The sequence below is a fragment of the Psilocybe cubensis genome (genome assembly GCF_017499595.1).
Source record: "Psilocybe cubensis strain MGC-MH-2018 chromosome Unknown contig2, whole genome shotgun sequence".
In the NCBI taxonomy this organism is placed as follows: domain Eukaryota; kingdom Fungi; phylum Basidiomycota; class Agaricomycetes; order Agaricales; family Agrocybaceae; genus Psilocybe; species Psilocybe cubensis.
The window spans coordinates 136,927-162,452 of NW_025952840.1; the positions used below are offsets into that span (position 1 = coordinate 136,927).

At 47.9% G+C, this 25,526-nt stretch overlaps 6 protein-coding genes across 6 annotated transcripts; 2 read left to right on the forward strand and 4 right to left on the reverse strand.

Moving 5' to 3' along the window:
• Positions 1–10,736: 10,736 nt before the first annotated feature.
• On the forward strand, positions 10,737–11,085 carry JR316_0013496 (uncharacterized protein; the record flags this gene model as incomplete). The annotated part of the gene is made up of 2 exons (XM_047899086.1): positions 10,737–10,773; positions 10,826–11,085. 2 exons carry the CDS (start codon positions 10,737–10,739, stop codon positions 11,083–11,085), a joined length of 297 nt encoding a protein of 98 aa, XP_047741848.1.
• A 905-nt stretch (positions 11,086–11,990) lies between these two features.
• On the forward strand, positions 11,991–12,552 carry JR316_0013497 (uncharacterized protein; the record flags this gene model as incomplete). Its single annotated transcript, XM_047899087.1, has 2 exons — positions 11,991–12,177; positions 12,233–12,552. 2 exons carry the CDS (start codon positions 11,991–11,993, stop codon positions 12,550–12,552), a joined length of 507 nt encoding a protein of 168 aa, XP_047741849.1.
• Positions 12,553–12,845: 293 nt separating this feature from the next.
• Positions 12,846–14,908, reverse strand: JR316_0013498 (uncharacterized protein; the record flags this gene model as incomplete). Its single annotated transcript, XM_047899088.1, has 5 exons — positions 12,846–12,875; positions 12,936–13,463; positions 13,527–13,682; positions 13,746–13,877; positions 13,898–14,908. The coding sequence occupies 5 exons, from the start codon at positions 14,906–14,908 to the stop codon at positions 12,846–12,848; spliced, it is 1,857 nt and encodes a 618-aa protein (XP_047741850.1).
• Positions 14,909–15,346: 438 nt separating this feature from the next.
• On the reverse strand, positions 15,347–16,484 carry JR316_0013499 (uncharacterized protein; the record flags this gene model as incomplete). Its single annotated transcript, XM_047899089.1, has 2 exons — positions 15,347–15,547; positions 16,317–16,484. The coding sequence occupies 2 exons, from the start codon at positions 16,482–16,484 to the stop codon at positions 15,347–15,349; spliced, it is 369 nt and encodes a 122-aa protein (XP_047741851.1).
• Positions 16,485–16,503: 19 nt separating this feature from the next.
• Positions 16,504–17,722, reverse strand: JR316_0013500 (uncharacterized protein; the record flags this gene model as incomplete). The annotated part of the gene is made up of 4 exons (XM_047899090.1): positions 16,504–16,621; positions 16,689–16,888; positions 16,982–17,121; positions 17,707–17,722. 4 exons carry the CDS (start codon positions 17,720–17,722, stop codon positions 16,504–16,506), a joined length of 474 nt encoding a protein of 157 aa, XP_047741852.1.
• Positions 17,723–18,189: 467 nt separating this feature from the next.
• JR316_0013501 (uncharacterized protein) lies at positions 18,190–18,560 on the reverse strand (the record flags this gene model as incomplete). Its single annotated transcript, XM_047899091.1, has 2 exons — positions 18,190–18,293; positions 18,374–18,560. 2 exons carry the CDS (start codon positions 18,558–18,560, stop codon positions 18,190–18,192), a joined length of 291 nt encoding a protein of 96 aa, XP_047741853.1.
• Positions 18,561–25,526: the final 6,966 nt, after the last annotated feature.

Genomic DNA, 25,526 nt, shown 5'->3' on the forward strand with positions numbered 1-25,526 from the left:
AGGGATTCTCTCAGCGACAATTCATCGACTACAACGCAACGTTTGCCCCAGTCTCTAAATCCGTCAGCGTGAGGGCCATTATCGTACACTCAGCACTCAATGGTTGGCACATCGAGTGCTTTGATGCAACGCGCGCTTTTCTCTGGGGAGACCTCTCCGAAGTCATTTACATGCGATGCCCACCAGGTTACCTCTCGCCGTTTCTCAATGGTGTGTGGAGATTAGTCAAATCCCTCTATGGTTTAAAGCAGGCTTCCCTTGTGTGGCATCAACTCATCTCTTCCGTCATCCTTAAGCTGGGCTTCGAGCGTTCGCAGTCGGATCATGCAGTATTTGTGTTTAAGAGAGAGTGGGGGGGAGGAATGGTGCACTGTGTGTTGTGCATCCACGTAGACGATGGACTGGCGGGTTCCAATTCCAAAGCATTCCTCGATCACACAAAAGGAGAGGTTGGAAAGGCTTTTGGAATCAAGGATCTAGGTCCACTCAAATCTTTCCTAGGCGTTCAATACGAGCGAGACCTTGCAACACGCGAACTTTGGATTCATCAGGAGCAATATATCGACGCCATCCTTGATGAATATGGCATGGCCAGCTGCAGTCCCGTACTTACGCCAATCGATCCCATTCACGTCTTCGGTCGTGACGACGAAACATTTCCCGAGGTTCCAAACATCAAACTCACCTTTCAACGCCTCATTGGATCCCTTCTTTTCCTACAACGACACTCACGTCCCGACATCTCAATTGCCGTCCTGCTTCTTTCACAGCACGCCTCAAATCCTGAACCTCGTCACTATGCCACAGCTAAAAGAGTGCTTCGGTATCTTAAGGGTACACGAACACTACGTCTTCATTTTGGGGGACCCGGGTTCAATGTGCCTCTTCAAGGCTTTTCCGACGCTGACTGGGCCGGCAACAAGTTGTCGCGTGCCTCCATATCCGGATTCCTGTGGAGCATTGCAGGAGGCCCGTTAAGCTGGTCCTCGAAGACTCAAACGTGCATTGCCACTAGCTCCACAGAATCGGAGTACGTCGCGCTCACCAGGACTGTGCAGGAAGGCATATGGCTACGGGCGTCTCTTCATCACCTCAATCTTCCATGTCCTGCACCACTCTTTGTATCCACGGACAACGAAGGCGCAAAATCGTTATGCGAGAACGATTCCTCTCATTCCAAAGCCAAACATATTGATATTCGATACCATTTCATTCGCTCTCACGTCGAATCAAAACTTTTCGTCATCAAACACACGCCAGGTGTCACCAACCCTGCCGACATTCTCACAAAGCCGCTTCATCGTACCAAGTTCACGGAGGGTGTTCGTCGTCTTGGTTTAGTGCTGCGTCGAGGGGGTGTGTAGGAACTACTCCTTCCTTTCCAGTTTCTTTCCCCTATTCATATATACAGATCATTTTTCTTCCCTTTCAATCACCACCTTTCCAGCTTCATCTCTTCTATCTTAAGTCGTAGATTCCTCTTCCATGCGACGCACCACTCAACCTTCTTTATTACTTCATGCACGTTCACTCGTCGTCCTCTCGTTTCTTCACATATAGCACCATCCTTTTTCCCCAGTACCTCAGCTTTCTTTCTTCTCGCTGAGGTACAGTTGTTCCACTTGTATTGTTACACAGATTGCTTACCTAGACTTGTAGTTCGAGCTCATAGTGTCTTAGGTGAAATATATAGCTTTCTTTCTTCTCGCTGAGTTCGAGCTCATAGTGTCTTAGTGTTCATCACAAGTGTAATAATTGATAGAAAATCTTAACCTTTTTTGCAGTTGTAGGTCTACTCTTATACGCTGCAGCTCATTACCATTGAGACCAGCATTGATCGATTTATTTGTGGCCGTGACCGTAACCATTAAGTTGTAAGTACCATAAATCAGCGTGGTTAATAAAGTTATGTAAAAAGTAACAACTCAACAGGTGTTAAATTTTTGGATTTTGAAGTATGGACAGGCGTCATAGGGATTGTCATACCACAAGGTTCACCCCATTTTGACAATTCACGACCAAAATCGGGTCTGATCTCTGTTTAAAGTCATCCTACAGATTCGTTTATATGTGTTATTTAACCACAGCAAACGACTATTGGCATGTTTGATACCATTGTTCATAATATGCAGTGCTGCTTCAGCAACCATACTCAATACTGTTTTCTATCATGAGAAAAGAGGTCAGTCAAGTTAATTCTACTGTTTCAAATTCCCAATAACCACATTGACTTCTGAAGGACACCACATACAAGCATTTCAAACCCCATCCGGGACGTTTTGTATCATTGACAACCTTCAATCTCACCTGTACACATTTTGGATCCCATTCATATTATTCGAGTGCCTGTTGTGCGCTTTGGCTGTTACCAATGGAATTCGGAACTACAAAGTATATGGAGCTCAATATACGCTCTATATGAGATTTCACAGTATAATGGTGCGCAACTCGGTGATTTATTTTATAATGTGAGTCATTTTAATGCTTGTTGATGTTTCCCATCCCTGTACTTATGAGATAAAACATTAGAATGGGTGGCACATATTTTGCTTGCATGATAGTATTCAGCATATCGCCGGTATGTCAACCCCACTTCAATCCTCTTTAGAAGCCAGAATCGATTTAATCATTATTGCAGAAATATTTCGACGCCCCTTTAGGCTTTGCAGTGGGGCTTTCTACAGCTTTATGCAACCGGTTGATACTCACAGGAGACGGTACGACTGACTCAAACGTTGAAGACACCACAAAGATTAGTGGCGTTCATGTCATCCCTATCTCCGACCTGGTTAGGAGATAGAAGAATGTGTAGCATTATGCAGCCTTGTATTGTATCTTTGTAGTTTCTACGTGCCACTGGTATATCTGCACTGAGTCGGGCCTCATTTCGGATGTCTCGCTTGTTTCTGTTATGTCTATTCCCGCATCTGGTTCTTACAACGCCGCTGCCTCCATCTCTGCCTCCTCTACGTCATCCCCAGTCTCTTGCTATCCTCGTTAACCATAGATCCTGTTGTAAGTCAATACTGAATTCATGTACTTACCACCACTGTCAACACCACCACCACCAGGTACTCACCTTTGTCCGCGTGTCCTGGAGTTGGAGTGTAGATGGGCCTGTGCTATCAAATGGGTTTACATATTTATCGTGGTTGAAGATGGAGGTTGAGTAGTGCATATGGAGTGCTACATAATAACATTTTGTGCGAAGGCGCGCGCGCGTGTGCCATGATGCAGGATGGTGATATGGTCGAGGGGAAGAGGATGACATCCTTTCTGTCCGTGGTTAGAAGAAACCAGGTGAGCCCATGACTTCCGCCTGCACGTATCGCAGGCTCAAATACAATGCCATGTCCGCATCCTCTTGGCATCTGAATTACTCTCGAACATCGGTGTGACACAACAAGAACAAACATAACAACGTCGACCACCACAACCACCGCCGGTGCCTTGAACACCACCATCCATGACGAGTCGGGACACAGGATAAAGCTGCCAACGACGAAGGAAGAGGCTACTTCCCTGCTGTTCGAAGGGTTTAGCATTCTACCGGCAATGCGAGCATCACGCACACGAATGTGAGTTATTACATTTCGAATATGTCGAACGAGCACCCACCGGTTCCTCGCTCTCTTACACCTCTACCTTCACCAGCTTTTGCACCACCCCATTTTTCTTTTATCCACTCTCCCACCGTACTACCTCGCACTTTCAGTAAATCTCAACCTCTGTGCAGCCACGTCAGGCCGTCACCATCTTCAACCCCCACATATTTGACGTCCATCCACAACCCATCGCTCTTCCACCCGTTTCCTTAATGACGCAAAGTACGCGCATACTTCTCCCTCTCACTTGGTTGGCCAGTACCTTACCTGAGGTGTAGATATGGATTCCAAGGATTTTCCGCAGGGCACTTTGTTACCCGTTTTGACATTCAGCTCAATATGGTGTTTGACACCCCCTCGATGGCTCTGGGACCGGATTCTGACCTTGAGTAGGGCACAGGGAGTGTGAAGCCCGCTCTCTGACACCTAGTCAAGGCTTTCCCCAACATTTCTTATGGTGGTGGGTTACAACACGGTGCGTCTGCCTCTACCCTACTTCTTCCACCACCACTTTTATGTCCGACTCCCCCTCTTTTGCTAGTACTTCCATTTCCGTCAAGTATTGACGACTTGAGATGCAACGAAAAGCAACAAATGACGGAGTAGCATGAGAGGCATTACGATAAGGGCACATCAACATCTGTCCCGCACCCAAACGAGTGGCAGCCACGCCGTTTTTACGATTCGTAAATTTTCGAGTTGGACTCTTGAGGTTCTCAGCGTTTGCGACACTCCCAACCTTATTTTACCTGTTCGCTGGATCGTGCGGTACAAGACTCAGTTCAGTGCTAGTGAGTTCGAGTTCCCCCTTCTCATATTCTTCTGATGTTCACCATACACCATGGTCTGCCTCCCCATTCGCCCTTTGCCTCGATGTCAAGGATACAGACAGAGCACACATACGCTTGCTGACTAAACTCACGCCTGACTTCGAGCTGTCCACCCCCACTATCACACCGGCCCCATTCCAATCCCCGTCCCCGCTTGCCGCACTATCGACGCGTGGTTTTAAACAAGAAAAAGACCAAGACTTTGTTTGGGGCATCGATACACTGTCCAGCCAGTGGGTAGATCACCAGAATATGCACAATCAGGATGAAGAGGGTTCCTTGCGAGAATTCTTGGGCTCAATTTCAGCGCATATATGCCCCTCTACGTTCAAGTTTAGTACACAGATGTTGATATGTATGGGTTTTAATTTTAGTGGCGGTGATTTGGTGCGTAGCTGGAGATCTGGTCGATCCCGTCGTAAAAGCGGGGTTGTGTGGGTGCAGGGGATATGAACGATGGTTTTTTCAAGTGAGTGGTTCGCCTCGCTTGCCGCTGCATAATGCAACTCCCGTCGTATGCCATCCGTGCTGTACTACTGCGTACTCCATCATTCATGGTTTGCTTATCGGACCACTAAGCACCGGATTGCCTGTGATGCCTCAGCATGACGAGAAACGCGGTGTGCACGTTCTCTGTGCAGCTTCTTGAAGTAATCTTGGGCTTAGAACTTGGTGTAGTCCCTTATCGTCGTCGCCGACTCCCTTACTGTCGCTGTTTGGCTGTATGTGGGACTGGTTTAATTGCTTGCTAGTTTGGTATGATCTGTTATATGTCAGTCAACGCGGATGCATTTCTAGGACCAAGAATGTAGCGGGTTTGAAGCTTTCACTCGGATTCGGAAATGGGCGCAGATCATGTATTGCCTCCGTCGTCGTTGTTTCTGTGGCTGGCTTCGAGTCTCTGTGTGTCTGGCTAGCTGAAATAGTAGTTCCTCGTGCATCCAGGAATCTGGGAGGACGTCTATGCACCGGAAGCTGGACGTAAATACCCTGAGGCTTGTTCCCCCACGCTGATTCTGTAACACAGATAGGCTTTTCCACCACAACGCGAAGCGTGGCGGGGGATCGTATGTGTTCGCCTTTTGGTAACTTGAACTTGTTTTAGGTTGGTGGCGTGTGTCTGTGTGCCTAGTTAGCTGGTCATTGGCGTGCCTTCGCGTCTGCTCGTCTGTTTGATGGATGATGGGTGAAGTCAAAGAATTCGTCGTTATGCTCTTAGTCTGATTGTCCGTCCAACAATTCGTCCAGTCTACTCCGAGACACGGTGTCTCCACAGAACAGAATATATGGCAGGTTGAAAGGCCTCTGGTACCGAATAAGTATCACATTGTAAACATATCCAGTAAACTCGGATATAGGGGCAAATTAAGATTGAATTTAACAACATGAACCTTGTCCCAGGTACAACATCGAGTGCAGCCACCCGTGTTCCAGTGGTGTTAACAGAAATCTGCTGTGGTTTGGCAATTAGATTTGTTTGAGATGTCTACGGAAAGATGGCAGGGACGGTGGGTCTACCTGACGTACCAGAACAACATAGAATACGCCTACACGGTAACCGCTTCAGTCTTCCTCTTTCACCACCCATCGCGACCTATACCACCGACGACCTGTGAACAAGGGAAATACAGCACACGACAAAGGCAGGCGATCTATGGTGGCCGTGCCATGACGCTGCTGCGCTGGTTATGGAAGGGGAAATGGTGGTGGCGCTATTCGGCGTTCTCAATCTTGTGGACAATATAGACGTCAGCCTACCTATGGGTTTGAGATGGAAGTACGTGTTACATGTATTTGTCGGTGATCATGAGTGTCTGGAGTGGTTGTGTTCTGTTTGTTGCTCGACATCTTCACCGACGTGCGCGGAGTTTGAATGTCCCTGACAACAGCAGGGACAAACAACGCGACATCTAGACTCTTCCCCAAACACATGAACGGCAACACGAACATTGTGGGAGTCCAGGAATACGCAAATGGTGAGAGGGGGTACAGGACAGCAAGGTCGATGCACAGAGGAGAGGCAGAATCTAGGTGAGTGGTTCACATTTGATTTTTTTTTCTTTTTTTTGCGACTCGAGGACACCCGCAAACAACCCTTCTCCGCCGCTATCACCCTCGATTTCCCATTTGACTACCACATACTTAACATCAACGCCGCTGCAGCTGCACAACGTCCACATACATACGTGTGAGATTTGTTGTACTGCCAGCATCGTGTCTGATGGTAAAAGTCTGTGGGTCCGGTGCAATGTAAATCGCGGGATTTGTTCGCGCTCTCCATGCTATTCCATGTACACATCTACGTTAATTGCGACCGTGCGTGACTGATTTAAGGCCGGGATTGGTAGGCGTGTGTCGTCTACGCCAACGGTGCGAGATGGAGGACGGGTTGGGGTTATTTTGGGATCAGAACGCCAGGTGGCAGAACGGTTGGTCACATTCCAGTGAGTTTGTGCCAAAGTCCTTCCAATGACTTGCACTCGTGTCATCCGCCCCGCAATTCTTCGATGGATCTTTCTACATGGGGGAACATACCTGCTCCGACGTCGAGTCAAGGTTTTTTCAGTTTCTTGTCCGGTGGTGGAGTGCAACAAGGTGCGCTGGCCTACATTAATCCCTTTTCCACCTCCATGTCCTCTGCATCATATCCCACCCCGCTTAATCGAATGCAATCCCGCCACCTCCCTGCCCCTCTACGAGTTCCGCCGCCGTCGAATCGACTTGAGACGCAAGAGAACGAAGCGACGACAGAGGAGGATATGTGACGAGGTCACCACAATGAAGGGAGGAGCTGAATAAAGACATCCATGACTGCAAATGAAAGGAGCGCGAATTAACAAATACAACGTTGAATTTGACATAGAGTGACTCCAAGCACAGCAACGGCATCCCAACAGCTCCAAACCCCACATGACAACGACTCATTTTCATAAACCTTCCAGAGTTTGCAACCCTGTTTTACCCGTTTTCACCCGTTCACTGGATTTCTTGATCATCTCAGTGCTGGTGCGTTATAATCACTGTTTAACCCACTACCCTCACCCACAACCCATGTTCCCTTTTCCTCCCATTTATGCACCTAAACGTCCGCGTCCGCGTCTTTTTCTGTGTCTACTCACTCGTGAGGATGCGTGGTCTTAAACAGGAAATGGGTAGATCACCAGAACGAGCACAACTGGGCATTTGGAGACGAGGTTCTGTGCGAGAGACTCCCACGTCTTCAGACAAGCGCATATATGAACTTTAACGTTCAAGGGCAGTATACATACGTTGATTCGTACGTGTTTCAGGTTTAAATCGTCAACCACATCGTTATCCGCTTCCACTATCTGTTTCTGTGTTAACCCGCCCAGTATTGACGTTGAAAACACTGGATTGCATGGTTCGAGCGTGAATGACGTTCCAAATTCCCCAAACGCGTCTTCTTGTCTTGCCGTATTCTTCTTTTGTGTCGCGAGTTGAATCCTTCTGACCCTCGGTACAACTCGGAACGCGGTCACTTTGTCTTCGCCTATAGGATCAAACCACATCTCCTTTTTAACCCGCCATCGCCGTCGCACATATACTCTGCATTCATACCACTCAACGTGTATATCGCGGGCACTGGAAAATGTCAGTGCAATGTCAGTGCGGTCAGTGCATGTCAGTGCATACCACAGCAATGTCAGTGCAAACTGCAGTGATGTCAGTGCAATGTCAGTGCATGTTTCCAATCATCTATAAATCGGTCAGGGTGTGTCAGTGCATCCTGGGTTATGTTAGTGTATTGGTTAGTTCATCGTGTGGTGGCAAAGTTTGTACTTGTTAAATTGAAAGTTGTGGGCCATGAGAAAGTTAACTTAGGGAGAATTAAAACATACAGTCACGGAATTTCTGGGCCAGACATGGCTAAATAACAAGATATAGAAGTAGACATATATTTTCTACATTTTCAAGTTACAATCTGGTGTACTAAATCAAGCATAGATGTTGGAAAATGAATGAATTATGCTGGAATCATTAGATAGGCGCCTCAGAGTATCCCTCTGTATAATTGATCCAACATGCTTGTTTGACAATGATTTGGGATCATCCTTGGCTGCAGGCGCAACAATGCTTTGAAATATTGGCCTTGGCTTGGAGTGCGGTTTTTTAGTAGGGAGGACGTCCCTATGACACAGCTAAAAGGGAAAGGGAACTAAAAAGTCCCATTGGAGCACCCTAGTTGAGCGGGTCTTTGGGACAGCTGATGGACCGGACGTAATTCATACAGTCTACCTACCTACCATTGTGTTCTTTGTTTGAAATAAAAGATAACATGATTATAAGGTAGAAACAATGTCAGTGCATCGTCAGTGCACCATTACTGAAGGTCAGTGTATGTCAGTGCATGTGAGTGCACCGTCAGTGCATGTAAGTGCACCGTCAGTGCAAGTCAGTGCACAGTCAGTGCAGATGCTTGGCGGTCAGTGCATGTGTCAGTGCATCAACTCTTAGCAGTCAGTGTAAAGATAATTCTAGGAGGATAGTAGATTTCTAGACACTTATAATCCATTCAAAATCCATCTAAGTAATCCTAAAATAAACATAGTTTTATTGTATAGAAGTACAGACTTCAATTTTTTCACAAATCCTAAGTGATGTCAGTGCATGTCAGTGCATAGACATTATATTGTCAGTGCATGTAAGTGCACGTTGGCACTGACATGCACTGACATTTCTTGTTGCCCGTATATCGCGCTCCATTTGGCGAAGAACATGCTTACTGATCTGCAATCATACTCGGTACGTTTCCTTTTTAAAAATTTCACTTTTACTCACTCAATTACCTCCCTGTCTGAGAATATTCGAAGAGCGTTGAGGACTCCGCCGCGCGACGCTCGATATCGCCGACTGCGACACGCACGCACACCCAAATATCACCTTTCTCCATCCAGACTCTCGCTGCGCTTCTCAACAGGACCCGCCACAATTTTTACTTCAAAACCCATACGCATCCCAGAGCACATCATTGTCATAATATAGCTGAACAAGGCGCATATATGCGCTGATATCGAGAGTCCTGAGTTTCAGACGCCCATCTCTCTCTCTCTCCTCACATCTGCAAATACAATGTCATTTGACTGGCGCGGGTCCGACCACGTTCCGGCGGCGATACGTGGTGTCTAATGTACCATAGCACCCCAACTACCCAGGGAAGTTTCAGCAGACGACGCCGAGTACTCAAACATCTCATTCCCTGTGAAAATTTCTCAATGAATTACATCGTGCCCATGGAAGGCATAGGCAATCGTCCACGTGTGCAGAGATTGCCGTGGGTTGTCCGACCGGGAGTCGGTGGGTGAGTGGGTACGGGTGATTCAATGGCGTCGAATGTGCTGACATTGTTGCTGAATCATTACTCCCTCTTGTACGATGTTGGTGAGGGTCATATCCTTTGTGGTTCACCTTGGCGCACTGAAAAATAATATTTGAATGTGAGCATACATCGGATTCTATTTCTTGTTCCGCCTCCCATATGTTCACTGGTCAGCAAATTATTTGCAAGTGAAAAAAACGCGTCAATGCCGCGACAGATGCAAGCCAATGGAAGAAGGTGCATACCCTGGGTCTGGACATCATATGACTTGTAACTATTCCATCTCGCACCAACCTCTGGATGTTCCCTGCTGGTGCTGTAACGAGTGATCTTGGCTGCTGTCGGTTGTGAAACAACAGCCAACATTTTACACAAGCCCACATTATCTTGCAGACGTTGAGCAGACATGAGGTATGCGTTACTGTTAATTCGTTGATGTTAAAAACATAGTACAAAACGGCCACTTTTGGACATGCCAATATTGACCGCCTTCGGGGCCATCGGCACATCATATGTTGTCTTCTGTACATCAAATGCCCTGCACATCAAATGCCAAAAGGCGTGGCATGTGGCCCCATAATATGATGCGACACAGGTTGGTAGATAACTAGAGCATGTCGCCTGACCCTGTAATCAACCTAGTTTTATGGTGAATACAATGAATGACACAGGCAGTGCAGTGAATGAAACTCTTAAATACAGCGCGGGAACAATTTCCAGAGAGTTTTCCCTCCCATCATCTCTTTGTCGACTTCAATCTCTCACTATCTAATGTCACCCGTATACCAGCAATGAACACCCAAAACGGGTTGGTGGCCTCAACAGGAAATTTTTCATTCGAGTTTGCTATGAGTCGAGTTTGCTGCTGAAACCTCGTTTACCATTGTAGGACTTCATGCGTACGCCAATGCCCATTTCACGAATCTCCAAAATCCAACGATTGTTGCCGGGGAGAACGTCTACATGGGAGGTGGCGACGTAGTCTACTCCCGCAATCAGGGTATTTATTGAGATTTGAGAATTTGTACGACGGAGCTGATGATTTTTTGTAGAAATTCATACCATTGTGGAATGGTTAACACCAATAACATCGGATGCAACACATTACGATACCCTTTCGAAGCGCATGCCGGGAACTGGAGAGTGGTTTTTATCTTCCACTCAATTCAAAGATTGGCTATCCGGACAAAGAAGTATCCTGTTGTTGGATGGAAAGCGTGAGCGATACTTTGCTCCACTGCTTTCTATAGCTAAATTCCTCCTTAATAGCTGGCTCAGGAAAGACTATCATTGCGTGAGTTCAGATGAATAAATGCAATATTGATTTCCACTGCGGGCGCCGACCGCTGTAAGTTAAACATACAGCAGAAAACTTACATGTCTTATGTAAGTTTCGCTGTAAGTTCGACATACAGCACACGTGTATGAAAAACAAACAGTCGGCAAAGACATATTGTGTTTGGTGGCTGTATGCCGACCAAACACAATTGCTGTAAGTAGACTGTAAATAGAATAAACACCGAGATTACACAATTTCTTTTTGTCCGGTGTTAGTATAATATACACAATTGCTGTAAGTCATACAAACAGCACTTGTGTAAGTAAAACATACACACAAAGAAAACAAATTGTGTATGTCATACTTACACAATTCCTGTAAGTAAGTGCTGTAAGTTAAACATACACCTGAACTTACAGTAATCGACTCGCTGAGCGAGTCGACAAGCGCGCGAAGAATTCGCATTTTTGGCGCGATGTCGACTCGCAGACGATGATAACACGATGGCATGCGTCGTTCTGGCGACTCGCTGCCCTTTGAAAAATCTCGCAGTCGTCAATGTGTAGTGCGCGATTCATTAATAAATATGATATATTTTCAGCGTTTTGCGCAATTCTATTTATTACACTCGTTGGGTACTTAATATAGCTGGCGCCCTACCTGGCGCGCCTACACCCGACTCACCTGCAGACATTGAAAATTCTGAATCTTTGGCCTTCCCTAGTGTGAGTCTGCAGTGAGTACTTTAATCTGTTCGTTTGCCATCGTTTGTCACCACCATCTATAAATTGATCCCACTTACACAACTTTCCCGCAGCCTTTCTTATCACCAACCACAACCACAACCACTCACTCCCTCGCTCACTCGCTCTTACCGACTACCACCCACATCGATCTCCACACCCACCCGCTTATTCGTTAACCGCGAATCTCTTACCATGGCTGCACTCATCTCTCAAGTCGTTTCGGCCATCGTAGGCTTCAAGTATGGGTTGAAGCACAGCATCGCGTCGGGATGTTGGATAACGGAGCGCGTATCCGCGTATGTGGGGTCGGTTTGTGGGGAGGTCTTTCGTTATATCGAAGAGCGTAGCGATACCCCGGTGATGGTCAGAGGTCGCAATCGTACGCATCGTTGAATTTTTTTTTTTTTTGAATCTGCTCATCCCAGTTTCGTTAGGCGCTCAAATCACGGATGTCGAAGCCCAGAATTTACGCACCACCGACGCTGACTGCAACGCCGACTTCGAGGAAATCGAGGACCTCCTTCGGATTCGTCAAGAAATAATGGATCTTCATACCCTTCTCGACAACAAACGCGCACTCACCCGGCCTATGACGCCCGAAGCGCACAATATCAACATCGACCGATTCGCTCTCGACCATAGGCACCGGCTGAACGACATCGCTATCGAGGCGCAGATTCGCGCCAAGTATCCGTCGAGGAACGAGTATCTCGCAATCTGCAAGAAATACGAGGTTTCCCCCTTCCGCACCTAGCAGGCGTTCTCAGCGTCATTCCAGCGTCTTTATAACTTCTTGGGGGACTCACCCACTACCCTACTCCCCGTCAGCTTTTCTAATTGTTTTCTTGTTGTCTTGCTTTCGATTTTCGGTCTGCTGTATATACGCAATCAATTTCATACCCCACAATGTACCTAATACGTAGTCTACTGTTTCATATTGTACATGCTATACTGTCGTAAATTCAATGATTTTCAAGCCATTACAGAACTGATACAGTTCACAATGTACTTCTTGCACCATCTAACGTCGCTTGCAGGCCCAACTGGCTACGGCAGCGCGGACAAATTCTCCTGGGGCTACAACCGAGTACGTCGACATGGCGCGCGAGGGTATCGTTGACCCGTTGAAAGTTGTACCTGAGGTTCCGCGGCTGGAGCCTCGACGATAGGAGCCTGGTAATCCGCTTTGAAGGGTTGTAATTCAACTGCAACTGGAACATCAGAAACTAGAACCTGGGACAGGTTTTCAGGTTGAGAAGCACCCGAAACTTCGGCGACTGGGGTTGTCCATAACCCGTGGTTCTTCCTCAATGCTCTCCTGCGCGGCGTCAACATCAACTGAGGGAGTTTCGGTAATCGAAGTTGGTGCCTCGGTAAGATCTGCTGCCAGAACAGGCGCAGATTTTTCGACATTCGAAGTTGAGACTTCGTCGGCGACGGCGGCGGTTTTCGTTGTTGTAGACGGTATGTCGTCAACAGCGGCGGGCGATTTGACTCAACCAAAACCTCTGCAACCTCGGCAGGAGCTGCGACGAGAGGTTCTTTGGCCGCAGTAGCAAGCGGCGGCACAGACTCAACGACTGGCTCTTGAGCTTCCGCGACGATTGCACTTGCACGCTCTTCAGAGACTTGTTTGAGCACTGGATCTTTGCTTCTGTTTCCACGCTTGTGACGACTGGTGGTTCGGGCTCAACGACAGCGGGTTCATCTCGAGCTTCGGGCGTCTACAGCAGGAGCAATAGCTTCAGCTGTTGGAGCTTTGGGTTCCGGTGCAGATTCGTCCACTTCAGCAACAAACGACGCCGACGGAGCTTCAGGTACTGCGACTTGAGATTCCGAGACTGAAGCTTCAACAGGAGCTGCGTCATCGTCAGTCGATGCATCCTATGTAACCACTGCTTCGACAACGGGGGCACGAGGTTCGATAGAAGTTATTTATGGTTCCACAGCGGTTTCCTGGGCCTCGACAACTGAGGGCGCATCCGTTGAAGGCTGCGGTTCGGAGACGGGTGCTTGGACTTGGATCTCTTCAACTGCAGCTTCACGTTCAGCTTCAACGGGTGCATCAAGAACAGGGGCCTCGACTTCCGTTGCAAAACTTCGGGTTCAGAGATAACAAGAGCCTCAGTGACAGGAGGAGAGACTTCTGCAGCTGGTGCTACGGATTCTGCAACAACAGCAGCAGGAGTCTCGCTGACGGTGGCAGGCTCCTCAACAGCTGGCGCTGGTGCCTCTGCCTGAATTTCGACAGCTGGCTCTGGAATCTTAGCGGCAGGGGCAGCAGCAGCAGCTCCAGCGATTGCGTCTGTAATTGCGGCTCCAGTCACAATAGCAGCCGTCTCGAGGTCTGGCGTGTCGGATGTATCAGCAAGCTGCTTCACGGCCTCGACAGGTTTCTCGATAGGCATCTGCGCCTTCTCCGCCTTGGATGACTTGGACTTGGACGGCGCCGCCTTCAGCTGCACAACCTCCTGCTTAGCCTGCTCGGCGGGCTCCTCGATAATCTCTCCCATCTCGCCAACATTCAGCGCTCTTTCCTTCTTCTTGCCCTTCTGCGACGACTGCGACGAGCTCGATGCAGTGCGCGACATACTCCAGAAGCTGAAGCGGTTCCTGCCCGACGTCGAGAGCGCAGGGGAGACCGGGCGCGCCGATTCCGGACGAGGGACAGCTGACAGCGATGGTGGTGGCGCGGGCCGCACAGTGAACGCCTGCTCGAGAACAAGCCATTTGAGCGTCTTCTGCTTGCCGCCCTCTTGAACGGGGCCGTACAGAAGTTGAGGAACAACTGTGGATTTAAACTTGCAGATGATAAAGGTCGGCCATGTCGCTGTGATAGGATCGAGCAGCGAGTCGCTCCAGAAATCGATGAACGCTTCGTCAAGCTCGATGACTTCGAGCTTGGTAGCGCGGACAATGGCAGTCGTCTCCTTCTTGACAGGGTCTGCAAGCCGCGGGGGTGAGACGGGTGGTACAGGTTCAGCCGAAAAGTCGACGGTCTTCCTCGAAACGGCTTTGCTGCGCTTGCTCGACTTCCTCGAAAGCGTCGTGGTGACTGGAGTAGTCTTCTCCATATCCGTGTCGAATAGCGTCGACACGAGCGGGGCCATTGCAGGCGTTGAGTCGAGGAAACCTGAGGCTGAGAACTGCACCCAGTCGCTGCCAATAGCAGAAGTGGCTGGGGGCTCCGTGGTGGACTTGGTACGGTGTCGTCACGTGCATGCACCAATTTATCTAATCTTATCTTCGGTATCTTGGTAAGTAGTACCCCTAAGTCGAACTTGAAGTGCTTCGACAACCCCTAAGTCGAACTTGAAGTGCTTCGACAACTTCAGAAGCCACTCGACAATCGGGTCCAAATAGGGCAGGGGCATATCGCGCTCGACGCCTTTGCAGAAATTGATGAGCGCCGATGCTGTGTGAGCGTGAACCCGCGGCTCAGGGTCTTCGAGGGCGGGGATGAAGACGGAAAATAATTGTCGGTGGAAGCAGTGTTGGATGATTTCCTGTCCCGCGGGAGACACCGAATGTGAGAGTCTTGAGCGAGTTTATGATGGTTGCAGCGTCGTCGTCGTCGTCGTCCGTTTCGGACTCCATTTTACGCCGCCCGCTTCGCATTCAGAGCAAACAGGTCCACCACCCTCGGCGCAGACGAGTACATCATCGGGTCCCGGTACATACGCTTCATCACCGTGGATAGCGATAGCACCGTCGGTGCCGGTGGGAGCTCCTCCGAGTCTGGCCTCGATCTATACGCATATGTCAGCGCTGCAAAACTAACACACACAAAAAAAACGCGCCTGTTCAAGGAGAAACGACTTTCCAGACTATGCGCCGCATAAGGAGACAAAGAGTTGAAATTCCTCAGCGCACCATTACCGAAGGAGAGGTCAGGCGAGATGGGAGACACCGAGCGCGCGGTGAACTGCGTGCTTCCGGCACTCTACGAGTCGCGTGCGTCGCGTCGTAGGAAGCTATGTACGATGGAAACCAGATGGTGAGTGACCCATCGGGTTGCACATCCCACCAAACATTCACAATATCTACAGACAATATGCTGGCTCTCTTGCCTCCTTCTATGCATCCTGCGGCACCGTAAGCTGTGACGCCCGTCTCACACCCTCAGGATGTTATGCACAACACCAAAACAGTCAGCGGATCGACGGCGGAGGCAGGGGTATACGGGGGGCACAGTTATTGTGTATAGGCGGGCAGTTGCAGACCTGCGCGATGGAGTGTACGAGGCGCAGTCAGCGTGCACAGGAAGTCATCCAGACACGAACGATGCGCAGGGAGTGTCCGGTGACTGTTATATCACGATATACGGAACATACGAACCACCCTCAACAGGCACACCTAACAGCTAAAATTTCTTTATCAATAAAACGCGCATACAATCATTCCAAACACTCACATTTCCTCTCCTGCCCAGCCGCCATCGTCTTTAACTTGGCATTATCCTGCTCCAGCGTGTCAAAGTCCGCCTGTAACTGCTCCATCGCCATCGCCTCCTCATACGCTAGCTCCTGCTTCCTCGACTGGCCAATTGTCCGCCTGCTTCTTCACCGCTCCAGCCACCGCTCCATCAGCTCGATCTTTACTGTCGACTACTGGATCATTTGGTCTTTCGTACGTATTGTCCGCGCGAGACCTTGTATCTCGTCGCTGAACGACGACACCGTCCATTTAGCTTCGACATTAACAGTCAAAACCGTCTGTCCAAGTTGTGGTCAAACGCGGTCACATATACCAACTTGCGCGCAAGGTCAGTATCGAATCCATCAAAGTACGTCTCTGCAAGCTGATCAGATTGCGCTTCTATCCTAAATAAAGAAATGAAATTCAATGATCAGTAATGAGGTTCATATGGTGATGACATCTTAAACATACTTGACGATGTCATTAACACACTCCATATCCCTAAACTCACCGCGCCTTAACAAGTCAATGTGCATATCGATGCGTTTCTCCGGGGGATCAATTTCAGGGTACAATCTTCCGATATTCAAGAACCTCTCGACGTCGCACCGGCGAACCACCGCAGGGAAGCACTTGCACAGCGTCGACAGTCTTGATATTCTACCTCTCATCTATCAAAAAAGAAAGTGCGAGTGCAAAGGCGAAGCCAACAAGTCATAAATGAGCAATGGTGTTAATGATATCGAACAGGAAAGACCACGCACCTCGCATACACCGACGATGGTGTCTGTGAAATCCCCCTTGAGCGTTGCGAGGGAGGTTGTGGATGTGCGCCACGACGTGGTTGTTGAGATCAGCCTTGTACCCCATACGCCGGAAGAAGAGGTAGCAGCTCGTCGCGTGGCTTGGACGTGTATTGTAGTAGGTAGGGCTACCTGACGTGGTTGTTGAGATCAACCTTGTACCCCATACGCCGGAAGAAGAGGTAGCAGCTCGTCGCGTGGCTTGGACGTGTATTGTAGTAGGTAGGGCTACCTGACTTCTTCATTCTTCTACTCGCGCGTCTCCTGGGACATCAAGCGTCGAGTATAGTGTTTCAGCTCACCGGTGCAGACAGTGTTGGAAATGGCGTTCAGGCAACAGTCCCAATGCGGCTACGTAGGATATGTGAAAGTCCCGCTGGATAAGGCCGGATAATACAGATGAGCGCATCAGGGTACAAGTCTCCTGTTCGGCGCACGCTGAGCGTGTTATGAGCGTGTTCGGATCCAGCCGGCCCGGAAGACCAGGAGCACCCAGCGCGTGGATCGTGCCAGCCCAGATACGAACGAGGCCAGAGAATGGACGTCTGTAGGTCTTGGGTCCTGTAGAGTTGTCCCTTAGTCTTGTCACAACCCAGTACCGCAGATGAACGTGTGAAGTACGACTTATCTTGAGACCTGAGAGATATGCTAGCAGAATTCCATAGATGATAGGTCAAACTGGGGACCTTCATGTTCCTCCATGTCATCAGAAGTGTCGATCTTCGTCTCTTCGTCTCGATCTTTTGAACTTATTTACTTCTTGGAGGATGTTCAGGTAGATTCTTTGTCGGGTACCAATGGTGCGAGGTGTGTGTTACACGGTAATATGGAATTTCAGGGCGCGCGCAGATAGTGTCGGTGTATAGGTTGAAAACACCAGCGTCGTTGGCTTCTGTCATGAACCCAGGAAGAATTAGTACATTGGAATCGCCATCAAGAAAAGGTCAATACTCGTAATGAGGCAGCATCGTTATTTCGTCGTTATGTTCGTACGACTTTTGTATGGCCACAACACGAACGAAGCTGGCCTCAATGATAAATCGCTTGAATTCTGATTGGAGAGAAGGACTTGACCATGCTATGCCAGTGTTGAAGTGTTCTGTACACCCACCTTATCACTCCCAGAACCATCGCGAGCTGTCGAGTCGACGATGTGTTCCGTAACACACTCATCCCGTGTCCATCCCGTCAATGGTTGTCTTAAGGTAGTTCGAGGCGGCTTCGAACACGACCTCGCCCTTCGACCGCAGATTCACCTGCCCATGGGACTGGGCTGTGGGTAGCAATATCCGGAAACTGTGTTACTAGGTGTTAATTGATGTGTAGTGATCAGAACAAAAATTATTTGCTTACACTCGTGAAAGGGACGGATGAAACAGTACGCTGCTCGCCTGCTGAAGAAGTAGAGCTGCTCCAGCTGTCTGAGCTGTTCCTGGTGGTAGATGGGAGGGAAAAGAGGAGCTGCTCCGGGGTGCATGGGAGGAGCAATTTCAATCCTCGCCTCCTCGTGCATGATTCGCGACACGTCGACGTCATCCATGTTCTTCTCCCCAGAGAGTTCCTACCACAATTGTAAACCTTTGGCGGTCGAAGAGTCGACATGCTGGACAACACATCGAGCCACTAACATTCTAATAAGCCTGAGAGTGAAATGCTTCCAAAGACAAATTGCTTACCAAAGTGGCCTAGTGCTACTCAGCTTGCAGAGGTTGAGATACAGGGAGACAGGGTCGGCTGTCGAAACACGAAACACAGGCCAGCAGTCTCTGAGAGACTGCTGGCCTGTCATCCCCAACTTTTGCTTCGGGGTGTCGTAGCTGGGTTATCGTAGCTATAGGTTAAAACGGAAAATGCTTCTGCTTGGAAAATTACACTCACTTGACTTTCGTGCAGTAGTACTCTTCATGTTTTCCAACTCCAAAGCGTATGCTACACGCTGACAATACAAGGGAGCGCTCTACTTCATATACTCATTTGTTGGACATTAACTACATTCTAAAAGGTTCAAATGTCCTATAATACTGCGCAAGGTGTGTTGTATTAATCATTCTACACTACGTATCGTACTTCATCCTAGGTGATACCATCGTGCCTGAGTGTGGGTTCATGCTAAGAGCGGAAAGTTGTCACAGTCACTTCAGTGCACTTGATAAGTGACAAGGATTTTCATGCCGTCGGTTTTTCAATACGGCATAGTGTCTTTCCGGTGTGTTTTTGCTGCCGTCTTTGATCCATATTTGCACGCTCTTTCTCGGCTTGAGCGGCATGAAAATCGTCCCTTCTATGATCATCGCGCGCTCATCGTTTCAATATGCTCTTGCAGGTATAAACAATGAAACCGACTTGGGAATGAATCTCAAGTATTTGCGTACTAGTATGTTTTGCATAGGAAATGGCATTAAAACTTAAAATCACTGGCGTTAACATGAATTATACGAAAAAAAAATTATCGAGGTTCTAAGAATCGAGATAAAGAGAACCAAAAGAACAAGAAGGAGAGATATTAAAAGAGACCATGAGTGGAGGATGGGCGTGAAGATGAACGAATAACAGAACGATGCTTCTGCTACACTGGATCGAGTAAACGTTCTGCACATTCTGCACTACAAAGGCACAGTAGTCAGAATAAATCAGTGAATAATTAGTTATGAAATACGAACCCGCTGGACTCTTGCCTAGCGATTTAATTCAATTTCAAGGTAATGTGAGCCCGAGGTCTGGGGAGAAGGGCTGTTCGGGTCGACGCCGGTAAAGAGATATATAATTCGGCCGCTGACAGATCGGTGAACAAAGATATATCGATAGGGGTTTCGAACTCCATGAACCCTCTATAAGCTAGGATTCAGAGATGATAATACACATTTAATCAACGTACGCACCCCCATGATATTCAGCTCATTCTGCGACCAGATAACAGTGTCCCGTGCCTCTAAAATATTCCTTGTTGCCGGCTGAACAGCAATACGGAGGTGGATGTGGAAGGTAGGGATAGATAGGTGCCTCGAGATTGTGGATCGACGTTGGACATGTTGTGCAGAACGCAAGGTTGGAGAGGAATCCGGTGAATAGTCGAACCATTTATGATATTCCTCGTGAACAAGTTGAACCAAGAATAAAGTAACGAGGACAGATATCAAAAAGATAAAAGTGTCGTATAGCTTGACTATGAGAAATAGCATGGGAGAAAGCATGGTGGTAGGGGTGGAATGAGTTGGAGGTTGACTTCGCGTTGGTCCTTTTAAGCGTCTTTGAGGCTTTTAACATAAAGAACAAAGGCCTAAATAACACGATTCATTAGAAACAAAGAGGTAAACGATTCGGGCCGTTTAAGCGGGTCAGTACCCCACGGAACTGGCCGTTACTCAAATGCGAGTCTGACGCGCCTCCTACGCGACCAGTGAGTGAATTAAAGCGAGCTGTTGCAGTGTAAGTTATGGGTAGATCTGATCTCACGTAAAGGTCGTAAAATCGTAATCGTACATACAAATCTATTAAACGGATACAACTCGAGATAAACTTACACAAACGGCAACTTCTTTCCCTTCCCATTGAATGACGCACTTGGAAAAATGAGTATCAACCATAGACAAGGGAATGACCTCAATGAATTCCTCCAATTCGTTGCTCCATATTTTTGCTCTAAGATGTTGATACCGCATATAGGGGTCGACCTTGATTTTTGCAGCGCGAAATGGTTTTGCGACAAGCCAGACATCGTCGTATAGAAGTGGCTTGCGGAACACTACAATGTTCTGGATGCAATACGGACCCGAGGGTGTCAGAATCTGACTGTTTCCTTCATGGATGGAAGAACTGGTGTATGAAATGCGGCCCGATGTATATCGATTTATTAAGTTTGCACGAATATGACGAGTAGATACCAGCTCAGCGCTGCCTTGGAAGAAGTTTGTAAATGCATTGAGAATGTTGTCGGGAAGTTCAACCTCCAGTCTGTCGCGATACAGGTTATTGTCAAGGATGATATCTGTATCTTGATCGTCGGTTCCAACCGCCTGCACCTTGTCCGTAGCGTAGTTTGCAAGGAAATTTTGATTCTGAGGTTGGACGATGCTCTCGAACATTGAAGCGCACTTGGCAATGATAGGAGGGCAGGTGACCTTGGAAAACAGTGCCCTAAGATTGCTTCTTCTATGCCACGATTCTCCAATCGTAGCCTCATACTCGCCTATCACGTATTGTTAGGTAGAGCATGAGAGTTCTATGATTGACGGCTTACCAGGATGGTAATTAGTATGTATTTGTTGCAGTGTCCCAATCATACGCTCGAAAGGGAACGTCCACCATCCATGAACAGGCCCATACGCCGCAAGGAATTCCCCAAGATGCATTGCCATGTGGTGATTGGGATGGCAATTGTAGTCAGGAAATAAACGTGCCAAATTTTGACGGTACGTGAGCATATGCCCAAGATACAACCTTTCATGTGCAGCAGAGGTTGTCCGCGAAGTGATGACGGAGACGGCTTGGAATAACTCCATCGTCATGTTGAGGAGATCTCGACGTTCCTGGCTGGTAGTGTCTGTCCCATCTGAGGACCATAAGCGTATGAGAGTAATTGGGAGGTAAACAGATCCCGCCGCTCGCCATTGATCCGACTTTAACTTCGGTCCAGAGGAAGAGATTGATATAGGAATAGTGGTTGCCCATGATGGTTGCACTATCGCGCTGATATCTCGTCGCAATTCGTCCATTTCCTGCGAGGTCAATATATATCCCTGCCTGCCGGCTAGTCCAGGAGAGGTGACGGAGGCCGGTAGTACTATTGGCTGTCTTGATCGCTAAGGAAAAAGCGAAGACAACGGTAAAATTGATCAGATTTATGATCTTGAGAAAAGGCGTGCAACGAACCCATTCCACTATTAGTTTTGCCAGCTCCGGCTTGTGATACCTCTTATCAGGATCACGGGAATCCCTCCCGTTCTCGGTAACAGTGCTCGGGATGCATCCAAGTCCTCTGCCAATGTAGATCAAGGAGACCAGGTGGCATCCCTTCCCAGCCCAATGTTTGGCATGTTTGTCAATCGTTGACTGTAGGTCCGATCCATGGAGAAAGGGCTCCTTAAGCCATCCTTCCAAGCGTCTGATGCTCGCTTTTTGCTGGACGTTGAAGCGATCGGGGTCCAAATTATTGGCATCGTGAGCAAATAGACGGCCTGCATGGGCCGCAGATTCGGGAAGACCACCCATCGGAATCTTCTTGCATCCCAAGATATTTTGGAAGTGTTCCTTTACCAAACCCAAAAATAGGTTGTGCATTGGATCTATGGGAAGATGCTTGGTTGCGTCGTAGTACGGCAAACGAAGCAACTCCGAGGAGCGAAGTCCTGACAAGTCAAAGGATCTATCCGCCAGGTCCTGAGTTTGTGCATTGCGATATTTTTCCGAACGATTTCTACAGGACTCGTTGGTGCGCCATGTCCAGGTCGTATAGTCGATGTCGTTGTAAGTGTTCTTGGTTTTGCTGCAAGTACAAACTGAACAGAAGAATTCGTGACTATGTGAGGAAAAACCTCCGATTTTTCGAGCAGCAGGAAGATCGGCGATAATAGCAATGATAGCGCAATATATACATCGCCCAAGCTCGTAAAGAGCCGTCTTTGAAAAGCGAACTCCATCCCAGAATAGCAGTAGTGCGTCGACCAAAGGCCGCAAGTACGGGTTAAGGGCGTCCAGACTTGGCTCAGAAGGGCCAGGGATAATACCCGCTAGGAATATATTCTCAGGTTTGTAGCGGATATCGATAGGAAGATTGAGACATATCAGCGCGATGACGCCAATTGACACCTTTTTCCCAGCTGCCAAGTTCCTCAGAGGGTTGAAGAAATCGAATCCAAGAGAAAATAAGTATCTCCCGGAGTCCTTGTCGCCGATTTTGCCGAAATGCGTCCTTTTGTCGTGTCCTTTGAAGTTTTTGATGCATGTCGCCTGGAAAATATCCTCGATATCGCCTTCGTTTTCTTGCATTCTATCCCATGCTGAATCCATCGTCTTCTCATAATTGCGGCGTGATAAGAGATTGGCCATCCAGTCATGGAAGCTGAAGGCAATGTATGGCTTTATTGGAGCGTTAATGGTGGCTTTCCCCAAACTGTTTTGGGCGAACTAGCAATTCTCTGCAGGACCTGACAGGGCCACCTTGCTTGTGAGGCCTTCTACGTGCACGACACTTCTCTGGGTATATGGGAACGCCAGACTCCAATTTTGGCGGATAAATTTCGTGACACTTGGGGCATGCTGCATAAACAGTGCTTTCCGCATCGATATTGAAGTAGCTCGTCGCCGTACGAACGTCGCGAGGGAATTTGGAGAGGAGAAGTTTGATTTTGTTCGGAAGGGTAGAGTGACTGGAAGAGCCCAAGGCACTGAAGGCTGTTTGTTCAATGATAAATTCGGAAATTTGAAAAATCCAATGGCAACCCCGTCGAGGAACGCCAAAAATAACTTGGACCGACACGACCATGAATGCAACCAACTGCAAGATGGTAGTTGCGGATTCCAGGATGGGCTTAAAATGTCGTCCTTTTCCATAAATATTAGCCTAGAACCATATCGAATGAACTTTCGGTTACCTGAATTGTACATAGGAGTCGAGGCGGCAACTGTTTCGCGTTTCCCAAACTCCTTCCTATAGAGAGTTTCGATTCGCTTGAGATCATGCTGAAGTAGGCCGAGCTGCATTTGCGCATTATCGATGAGTGTTTTGATAGAAGGATCCTTTCGGATCGCCGAATGTTTGGCTGTGGCCAGCACTGTCGCAGATCTTTCGATGAATCCATATGCTGAGGAGCACTTATCCAGTCCTCCAAGTAATGCAGAGTCGGTGAGAGGTCCGGGATTAACTTGCAGAGCTTCTATCCCTCGTTTGTGTACGTCTGTTTCATCCAACAGGCCACCAAGCTGAGCTGCCACTCTCTTTTTCGTTTCGAAGCGAGAATCGGAATCAGATAATTGGGATGTGAACGATGGAATTGATTGAGGGTCCGACAGTGATAGACGACTCAACGCTTCTTCAATGGCTTGATCATGCTTAGCGAGAGTTTTTGATTGTACATCCAAGGCGCGTTGCTGTTGCTTTAGGTCTTCTTCTTGTTGGCGTCGCTGATGTGCTCTGAAGTCCCTGGGTTTAAGTAATTTCCCCCTTCGATTAGTTCCTGGGTCCACATTATCGTAGCACCCGTGGACTTTACATATGCAGAGTCGATCGCCTATTGCAGGGGGCATGATGGTATGATAACGTCTAGTACCAAAATTGATGCTACTTTATAGTCACAGAGATCGGGAGTATTAAGAAATAGCTTCTCGGGAAGGAGAAGCACGCATGATATCCATTTCACAATATATAAAAATCGTTAAGATCGGTATTCGACTGGAACCGCGTCCAGAATTTGGTTGAAAACTGGCAGTGCAGTAATCCTTCGGCTAATGTCCATGCGGCAATATGGGCAGCCCCCCTTCCATCCCTTCTTATTGTCCCATGCTTCAAGGCAGCTCGAACAAAAAAAGTGACCGCAAGTCAACCTGTTTTAGATATTAGTAATGAGCATTATCTTCGGTATTGCAATGATTCGCTGGAAAAACATACATTACCGGCATATCTATGTGGCAAGTGCATATTGGGCAAGTCGTATTTTGGACGACGACATCGCATAACTTGCGAAGTGCTTCAACTTGACGCTGCAGCTCGGCTGACTCCTATGAAACATTCAGAGAGCACATAAAATATTTCGACATGACTCACTGCATGCGATTTTTTCAAGTCAGATTGACATTTCTCATAACAATGGCGGAGATTCTAAAGTTTGAACGCTTGTGTAAGGATACAACTGGAATTTAAGAATCAAACACACCTTTATATAAATGTCAAGATATTCCCGTTCTTCGACTTTCGCCTCCATGTTATCGATTGACTGCAGTCTTGATATTAGTAGCACACTGCCTGAATGACAAGATGGAAACCTTACCTTTTGAAGACGCGTGTTTTCGTTCTTGAATTCCTTTACTCTTGTAGTCAATAGTTCTGCCCTACTCGTTAACACTTTGTTCCTCTGCAAAGGTAGTCCGTCAACTTGGTCAACTTTATACGGTAATATGTTAAATATAATGACGAACCGACTCAAGTTCGCCGTTTGTTTTCTCCCGTTCCGACAGTTTGTCACCCAAAGAGTCATTCAGCTTTTGCAAGTTATCTTCATTATTCTTATGCTTTCAAATGTTCCCAGATGTTAGGAAGGTATGATGTTGAACTAGGACAAATACAACTTACTACAGTAATTGTGTCAGAAAGATTCTGTAATGTGCGTTGATTTTCTATCAGCGTTGATTCCAATTCATTGTTTCGATCCGAAGCTCTCGCTAGCTGCTCTTGACATTTTACTAGTTCTACCTCCAGCTCACGGATGCGGACATGATTTACATTTCCGTCAGGTTCGCGGGTATGGTTAACCATCTCGGGGACGACAGCAGAAAGAACATCCTGGTTGTGGCG